Here is a 9,401-nt window from a genome sequence, read left to right as displayed (position 1 = left end):
CTCCAAGCCCGCGTCCTGCAATCCCTTTTCTCCCGGTGCCTGGAATTCCACGGGCTGGATCTTCAAATTCCCAGGATAGGCGACACTTGGGAGCGTGCTCCGCGAGTGCAATTCCAAAAAGGTCCCGGATCACCGCGAGGAATGTTTCTGCTTTTGTTCTCCTGGTTGATCTCCTCCTTCTCCTTCTCCTTTTGCTCCCCTCCCCTGCTTTCTTCGCTGTCCTCCCCGCATTCCCCCACCAGCACAAACCTCTCCTTGCCCCGCACCCGGGTCACCCAGTTCTGGAACTCTTGTTCATCCTGTATCTCCGTCCTGAGGCATTTCCATATCTGTGTGTATGTGTGTGTGTGTGTGTGTGTGTCTATCTCCCTGTCCCTCTATCTCTCTCATAGCTTCAGTAGGCAAATACACTCTTTGGCAAGAGCAGCACTATACAAATAAGATAGTAGCAGGCGCTGGGGGAATTCACCTAAAGATTAATAAAGCAAAACTAATGTAAAGTCAAGCATTTCGGCTCCGTTAAAAAAATTATCCCTTTATTTTCTTACAACGGCAAGGAGCCTACCCAAATGATCTTCAGTGGCAATGCAGACAGACAGACAGATTAATGCGAAGACAGACAGTATCGTCAAATTGGCAATTGCAATGCTTCTGTAATGATGAGAATTTTTTTTTAAATAATATGATCTGTATAATGTGAAATAATGTATAATGTGATATCTTGTAACAATTGTAAGTCATCCGAGATAAGGGTGTCTGCTAAGAAAGAAAGAAAGAAAGAAAGAAAGAAAGAAAGAAAGAAAGAAAAATAATAATAATAATAATAATAATAATAATAATAATAATAATAATGTGGCTGTCATTGGTTGAATTTATTGAGAAAAAAAAGTTATTTAGTTTATATACACTGAGTGTACAAAACATTAGGAACACCTTCCTAACATTGAGTTACACCCCCTTTTGCTCTCAGAACAGCCTCAATTCGTCAGGACATGGACTCTACAAGGTGCCGAACGTGTTCCACAGGGATGCTGGCCCATGTTGACTCCAATGCTTCCCACAGTTGTGTCAAGTTGGCTGGTAGTGGATCTCTACTCTGAATAGCTCGTTCCATCTCATCCCACAGATGCTCAATTGGATTGAGATCTGGTGACTGGGCAGGCAACTGCAGTAAGCTGAATTCACTGTCATGTTCGTGGAACCATTCCTGGATAAATCCTAGCCTTGTGGCATGGGGCATTATCCTGCTGAAAAAATCCATTAGCAGATGGGATGCACCTGATTGGCAATGATGTTCAGATATCCTGTGGCATTCAAACGTTGCTCCACTTTTATCAAGGGGCCCAATGTGTGCCATGAAAACACACCCCACACCATCACACCACCACCACCAGCCTGCAATGTTGACACGTGGCATGATGGATGCATGTACTCATGTGGTTTTCTCCATACCCTAGTCCTCCCATCAGCGTGAAACAGCAGGAACTGGGATTAATAAGACCAGGCAATGTTTTTCCAATCCTCCAGTGTCCAGTGTTTTCTTTCCTTAGCCCACTGCAACCGCAGTTTCTTGTGTTTTGCTGAAAGAAGTGGAACTGTTAGGTCGTCGGCTGCCATATCCCATTCGTGTCAAGGTAGGACGAGTTGTGCATTCTTTTATGGGTCTTTCGGCACCAATGTTGTACTGGATTGTCAGTTGACTAACTGTAGCCCGTCTATTGCTCTGCACAATTTGTGTCAGTCTCCTTTGGCCTCTTTCATCAATGAGCCGTTTTCGACCACTGGCCTGCCGTTGGCTGGATGTCTTTTGGGTGGTGGACCATCCTTGATACACACGGGAAACTGTTGAGAGAGAAAAAGCCAGCAGCGTTGCAGTTCTTGACACACTCAAACCGGCACGCTTGGCACCTACTACCATACCCCGTTCAAAGGCACTTACTGTAAATCTTTTGTCTTGCCCATTTACCCTCTGAATGGCACACTGTGGCAAAGTGCCTGGTAAGGGTAACAGGTGTAGCGGTGATGCGGTGCAGGAGTGACAGGCAGACAACGGTATTCCAGTGAAAAAGTGCTTTATTCCGTTTCCAGGTCTGGTGACCGAAAAATAACTAAATCCCCGGCGATACACAACAATGTGTAACGCACGGGGATAACAATAAACAAGGCACAGTCCTGAACAAAAACAAACAGACGGACACCAGTCCTGGGTGAGTGCATTCGTGATGGTGCTTTAGTGCAAACATGGTGCAGTGGTGCTCCGGATAGTGCTGACCCTTGGCGACAGCTCCGGAGTAGTGCTTTAACTGTCTGGTGGTGAAAAACTCAGACAATTACACAGACACACACAACACAACACAACACGTAATTCTTTCTCTTATTCTCTATTAACAATCAGAGCTCCTCTCTCGATCCTTCTCTCTCCAAACATTTAACCCAAACGAAGGAAAAGAACAGCGTTACCCTGGCCCCTATATGTAATCCTGCATGATATCTAGGTAAACGGTTGCAGCTGCCTTATTACTTGCAGCTGCCCCTCGTTTACCTGTCAAATCAATATGGTCTTACAACAGAGTCTCGCTTCCTTCCAAGCTGACCCACTTCCCGGTCCCGGAAACGAACTGTCAGGCCAGCCCTTCCAGATACTTCTCGTCCCGTTCTTTAGCGCCCTCACAGGTCGGGAGGAAGATTTATCACCAGAACTCATTGTATTTCTGTCACACACACACATACACAATCCATGTCTCAATTGTGTGAAGGTTTAGAAATCCTTCTTTAACCTGTCTCCCCTTCATCTACATCTACATTCATCTGATTGAAGTGGATTTAACAGGTTACATCTATAAGGATTCATAGTTTTCACCAGGATTCACCTTGTCAGTCTATTTCATGGAAAGAGCAGGTGTGCTGTTTGGTATCATTGTGTGCACCACACTGAACATGGACCAGAGAAAGCAAAGGAGAGAGTTGTCTGAGGAGATCAGAAAGAAAATAATAGACAAGCATGGTAAAGGTAAAGGCTACAAGACCATCTCCAAGCAGCTTGATGTTCCTGTGACAACAGTTGCAAATATTATTAAGAAGTTTAAGGTCCATGGAACTGTAGCCAACCTCCCTGGGCGCGGCCGCAAGAGGAAAATCGACCCCAGATTGAACAGAAGGATAGTGTGAATGGTAGAAAAAGAACCAAGGATAACTGCCAAAGAGATACAAGCTGAACTCCAAGGTGAAGGTACGTCAGTTTCTGATCACACCATCCGTCGCTTTTTGAGTGAAAGTGGGCTCCATGGAAGAAGACCCAGGAGGACTCCACTTTTGACAGAAAAACATAAAAAAGCCAGACTGGAATTTGCTAAAATGCATATTGACAAGCCACAATCCTTCTGGGAGAATGTCCTTTGGACAGATGAGTCAAAACTGGAGCTTTTTGGCAAGTCACATCAGCTCTATGTTCACAGACGAAAAAATGAAGCTTTCAAAGAAAAGAACACCATACCTACAGTGAAACATGGAGGAGGCTCGGTTATGTTTTGGGGCTGCTTTGCTGCGCCTGGCACAGGGTGCCTTGAATCTGTGCAGGGCACAAGGAAATCTCAAGACTATCAAGGCATTCTGGAGCGAAACGTACTGCCCAGTGTCAGAAAGCTCTGTCTCAGTCGCAGGTCATGGGTCCTCCAACAGGATAATGACACAAAACACACAGCTAAAAGCACCCAAGAATAGATAAGAACAAAACATTGGACTATTCTGAAGTGGCCTTCTATGATCTGAATCCTATCGAACATCTATGGAAAGAGCTGAAACTTGCAGTCTGGAGAAGGCACCCATCAAACCTGAGACAGCTGAAGCAGTTTGCTCAGGAAGAGTGGGCCAAACTACCTGTTAACAGGTGCAGAAGTCTCATTGAGAGCTACAGAAAACGTTTGATTGCAGTGATTGCCTCTAAAGGTTGTGCAACAAAATATTAGGTTAGCGGTCCCATCATTTTTGTCCATGCCATTTTCATTTGTTTTCTAATTTACAATATTATGTTGAATAAAAAATCAAAAGCAAAGTCTGATTTCTATTAAATATGGAATAAACAATGGTGGATGCCAATTACTTTTGTCAGTTTCAAGTTATTTCAGAGAAAATTGTGCATTCTTCATTTTTTGTGGAGGGGTACCAACAAATTTGAGCACGTCTGTATATATATATATATATATATGTATATATATATATATATATATATATATATATATATATATATAGTAAAACGAATCGCACCCACACGGGTTCGTTGCCCCTTTAAAACCACAACCCAAGACACAGGAATGGATTTTTTTTCCCGCGCTGACGCGCTATTTTTAATACAAACAAAACAAAATAAACACCTAGCTCTTTCTGAGCAGTGACTAAACTTTCGGGAACACCCTGACACCCCACCAAACACAACACCACAAACAGACCATATCACACAGGTTTACACCGCTTACTTTTCCTCCTGACTGCTCGGAAGCAGAGCACCTCTTATTGCCTCCTTTTATTCAGCAGCCATGAGCAGACTAACTGCCTCCCTTAAATACCCTGCACCTGGTCCTAATTTGACAATATTTACCAGGTGCAGGGGATAATTAATAATAAAATAATTAACAAATTAAATTCAACGATAAGGCAAAACAATTAAACAATAAACAAAAACAAATAAACTAAACAAATGTGCATTCCGCACATGTTTTTCTTCAGGGAGGCTTTAACCCCCTCCCTGCTGTCTCACATATCCCCCCCCCCTTGTCTTTTCAAGACACCGGCCATTCGACGGCCACCTCCTCCCCTAAAACACAACCACCCACCCTCGAGTCCATCAATGTCTCTTTTCACCCTCTTCCATGGGCGGACTTGAGGGTGGGCCGGTCCATGTTCTGGCCCCGCCAGGTAGGGACCGCGCACCTGTGACGAGGGACCCCACTGGTTTGTCAGGGGCGACCGGCGCGACAACCGGGGCACTGGAGGTCTGCAGCCGGGGCCCGGTGCAGCGACGTCCAATCACCCAGGGGGAGCAAAGTAGTGACCAGGGGGAGCTCAAGCGCCGTCTGGGAGCAGCGCAGCGACGTCTTGGTGCTTGGGAGGAGCGGAGCATGGAACCAGGTGGAGAACTGTGACCGGTTCTGCAGACTCCTGGGCTCCAGGTCTAGCGAAGGGAGGTCCAAGCAAACCGGAAGGGTGTCCAGGAGCAAGGGGCGAGGGACCGCACACAGCGGCGGTGCCGGACTGGACCGCAGGGGTGGTGGTCGGGGCTGTGGTGGAGGCGGGCTCTTCACCTCTTTCCCCTCTTGCTCGGGCGGCGGCAGCTCCTCCCCCTCTGGCTCTCGGGACTGCAGCTCCACCCCCTCTGGCTCTCGGGACTGCAGCTCCACCCCCTCTGGCTCTCGGGACGGCAGCTCCACCCCCTCTGGCTCTCGGGACTGCAGCTCCACCCCCTCTGGCTCTCGGGACGGCAGCTTGTAATAGAATATGTTACAGAAAAATAGAATTGGCTCGACATAATGTACTGGCATTTTGTACTCCTATAACCTTGCTCGCATAACCTTGTATGCTTTGCCTAAGATAAAGTTTGTTACAAGGAACCGCAAGATGCCTACACTGCAGCTGTGGCTGTGAAGATAACAGGATGAGCCAGACTTGTTTCTTTGTACGTACACCCAAACCACCCATCCTGTTATCTGTTTGCTTAGCTATATGCCAGGTATGCACAGTTATAAGTTATCCTGATGTAACTTTCACTATTATCTGCTGTATTATTGAATTGTGGTTTGTCACACTTGAGAATTATTGTATTTCTTGTTCTTATTGTATGACTTATATTGTAACACTTGAATGTATTTGTATTTGCTTGCGATTGTAAGTCGCCCTGGATAAGGGCGTCTGCTAAGAAATAAATAATAATAATAATAATAATAATAAGTTGTTTTTCCTTATATGCTAATATCTGAATCATCATTGGCTAACCCTCTGCCTTGCTGACAGTTTTAAGGTATATAAGAAACTGATCTAACTCTGTATGTTGAAACACTGCTCGATGATTATCTAGCACCCTGTGTGTTGAGAGTGTTTTCAGTTTGCAAACTTAAGAAATAAAGGCCTGTGTGTTTGGAACTCGCAGTCTCTCTTCCTTTTATTTAGAATTCCGCGACATGTTGCTTTCATATTATGTTACCAAACTGTGAATTATTGGAAAATATTTTTGTTAATTTGATGAAATGTTACCAGGTATATAGCAAACAGCTGGTGTCAGTCTCATAGCATCTAACAGGATGGCACTTGCATAAAAATGTTTTTAAAGTTTATAACACAGTGTAAGATTTTTCAATGTTAAGAAAACTCAGTTGAGCTGTTGTTTAAACTTCCTTTTCATTTATTAATTTTTATAACCAAAAACCGATTGATCTCCCTAGTTATTGTATTGGATACTGGTGTAGGTCATGTACAGCACTCAAAAAGCACCCACCCAATTATCAATACTGGAACCCATTCCAGGCCAGTAATATCTGGAGGAAATTGCCTCTCTGGTTCTGTGTTGGCCACAGTGTGCCCCTATAGCACTTGCATGAAATTCCAGGAAGAGACTGTCTGCCTCTTCAGTGCCTTTGACCACCTTCACCTTCATTGATGGCTCTGTACCCTTCTTACATATATAATAGAGCTCTCCATCTAATAAACAAAAGAAAATAATAAGGAAAAAAAACATGTAGACAGGGTTGTAAACACATATTCAGCTATGGCAGTGATTTTCACCCGTAGTCCTGTAGTTAGCCGTGCCTGCTTTTTTCTAAGTGAGATAGGTTACTAGGGATGAATATCTCTGAGTTTTGTTAAACGAAAGGTTTGGTGAACTACAAAGTTAATATACAGCTATCCAACAATATATTATTAGGCTAATACGATTACAGTAGCATCTGTTGCTGAAAATAAGTTACGTTGGCTAATTATGTTTTCGTTGTAGTGAAGATACCTTAGACATTATTATTATTATTATTATTATTATTATTATTATTATTATTATTATTATTATTTATTTCTTAGCAGACGCCCTTACCCATTAACGAATGGTCATCAACACGGTAAAGCAACAAAAATAATATTAGCCTATTATTTATTTGGCAAATAGCGCCACCACCACCTCTCCAGGTAAGTTAGCTATACATTTTGGGGTTTTGTGAAATTTAATTTAATTTGAATTTATAGCATTTGCAACCCATCCAAGCTTTGAATTACCTTGAACCACATATTGTCCTGCACGCCTCCGGATGATGAATTTTCCCCCCTTCCTGGCCTTCTCGGGGTATTTTCCCATTGTCTTGTACAGTAATATTTCCCTGTACATTGTTGGATCCATAATCTTCGTTAAGATGACTAGATCAAAAGAGTTAAAATAGGTTTTTAATACATTTACTACACTCATCATTATACAATCGAATACGTTGCAATGCCCTGCTGTTCATTTGATAAATTAACATAATACACTCATCTTCTCTCAGTATTTCATATGGAAATCAAACGTTACAAATCGAATCATAATTGAAACATTTCTACTTCTATTTTTTTTTTTTTTTTTTTACTAACCATGTTTCTATTGTCCTCGTCACGGGCGTGACTTCACGATTTAAGAAATAATTCCTGAATAAAACAAACAAAAAGAAACTTCTCACTTAAATATTAACAGACAAAAAAAACAGTACCAAGTAATATTTTAAAAGAAAAATATGTTCTTCAATGAGAAATAAACTAAAGTATTTATGTACAAGTTTCCAGAATCTTTTCTGCTACTGCACGCTCCTCACAACACTGTCAGCAGGAATTAAATTGCTTACAAATAAATAAGTAAATAAACATTTAGAAGACTGTACTGCATTTAACTGAATTATAAAATAACTGGGTTAATTTACACGTAGTAGATTACCTCTGTAGTAATAAAAATAAATAAATATAAACGAGAGTGTTTCAATGTGTTTATTGTGCTCTGTGAAACATACTGGTACAATTCGTCACAAGACTTCATTTAATTACCGTTGCGTTTTGTTGTTGTTGTTTTTCTTCTTTTTCTTATTCATTTTCTTAGCAGACGCCCTCACTCAGGGCGACTTACAGCTCTCACAAAATATACATATTTCACAATGCAGTAAGAGCAGATAAAATATACAATACCTTCAGAGCAACTTTTACTAAAATATGTCCATGTACACAGTTCGATAATCACAATATAGTAAGAGTACATACAATACTAACGTCCTAATAAGAGTAAGTAACTAGCTCATTTATACACATTTGAAGAAACACAATATATAGTTGTTGTTGTTGTGACTGTGTTTAAACAATGTGTTCTGGATGTAGAATCGCTGAAATCACAAGCTTGCACAAACATTTTCCGTCCAGAAGCAATAAACTCGCTCCCGTTTGCAGCAGACCGCACGTTCACGTTGCAGCAGGCGCTGCTCGGATTGCAATGACAGGTTACGCGAGGTCGTGAGCGAGGAATCACACACTCCCGTTGGCAGATCGCAAGGTTGGTTGCAAGCGCATGCGCACATCCACCGAGGACACATCAATCCTAGGGGGCACTGAATTCGTCGTAACACCGGCACGTTTTTGCCAGACCGTCGAGAATTAAACAGTTTGAAGTTGATGAAATATATATATATATATATATATATATATATATATATATATATATATATATATATATATATATATATATATATATATATATATATATATATATATATATATATATACATATATATATATATATATATATATATATATATATATATATATATATATATATATACATATATATATATATATATATACATATATATATATATATATATATATATATATATATATATATATATATATATATATATATATATATATATATATATATATATATATATATATATATATTGTTGCAAACAATAACTGCATACCATGGGCAATAAAAACGTTTTCCTGTTCTGGCAATTGAATAACAAATGCGTTCTGTAACAATATGTTTTAGGATGAGATGTCAACGAGTAAGAAATTTGCTATTTTTTATTAAAACTGCCCAAAACTTCTGAAAAACTTCTGAATGGCAAAATAGCACCACCTTGTGGACCGCAGTGGAACTTGTGTTTTTCTTCGTTTTAACGTTCTTCATATATTACCAAATGCAAGGATGGGGCTGATTCAGCAAACAGGAGGAGAACGCTTCTGAGAGAGAGAGAGAGAGAGAGAGAGAGAGAGAGAGAGAGAGAGAGAGAGAGAGAGAGAGAGAGAGAGAGAGAGAGAGAGAGAGAGAGAGAGAGAGCAAAACCAAAGAGCCAAAACACAGGGACACCTACAGCAGCAAGCCCTGTTCCTGACAGCACACAGCCTGCCCG

At 41.2% G+C, this 9,401-nt stretch overlaps 1 protein-coding gene across 2 annotated transcripts; it reads right to left on the bottom strand.

Moving 5' to 3' along the window:
• Positions 1–4,283: 4,283 nt before the first annotated feature.
• Positions 4,284–8,502, bottom strand: LOC131737601 (protein PIP82-like). Of its 2 annotated transcripts, XM_059027850.1 has the most exons (5): positions 8,044–8,502; positions 7,600–7,653; positions 7,252–7,389; positions 6,485–6,687; positions 4,284–5,477 (listed from the first exon to the last, which is right to left on the bottom strand). In XM_059027850.1, the coding sequence occupies exons 3-5, from the start codon at positions 7,370–7,372 to the stop codon at positions 4,953–4,955; spliced, it is 849 nt and encodes a 282-aa protein (XP_058883833.1). In that variant the 5' UTR covers positions 7,373–7,389; positions 7,600–7,653; positions 8,044–8,502; the 3' UTR covers positions 4,284–4,952. The 2 variants fall into 2 exon arrangements, with proteins under 2 accessions (XP_058883833.1, XP_058883834.1); XM_059027851.1 differs by lacking the exon at positions 6,485–6,687 and having other exon boundaries at positions 8,044–8,501.
• Positions 8,503–9,401: the final 899 nt, after the last annotated feature.

This window comes from Acipenser ruthenus, chromosome 7 (genome assembly GCF_902713425.1).
Source record: "Acipenser ruthenus chromosome 7, fAciRut3.2 maternal haplotype, whole genome shotgun sequence".
Lineage (NCBI taxonomy): Eukaryota > Metazoa > Chordata > Actinopteri > Acipenseriformes > Acipenseridae > Acipenser > Acipenser ruthenus.
The sequence above is the reverse complement of the archived record's forward strand: the minus strand, read 5'-3'. Positions and strand labels throughout refer to the sequence as shown.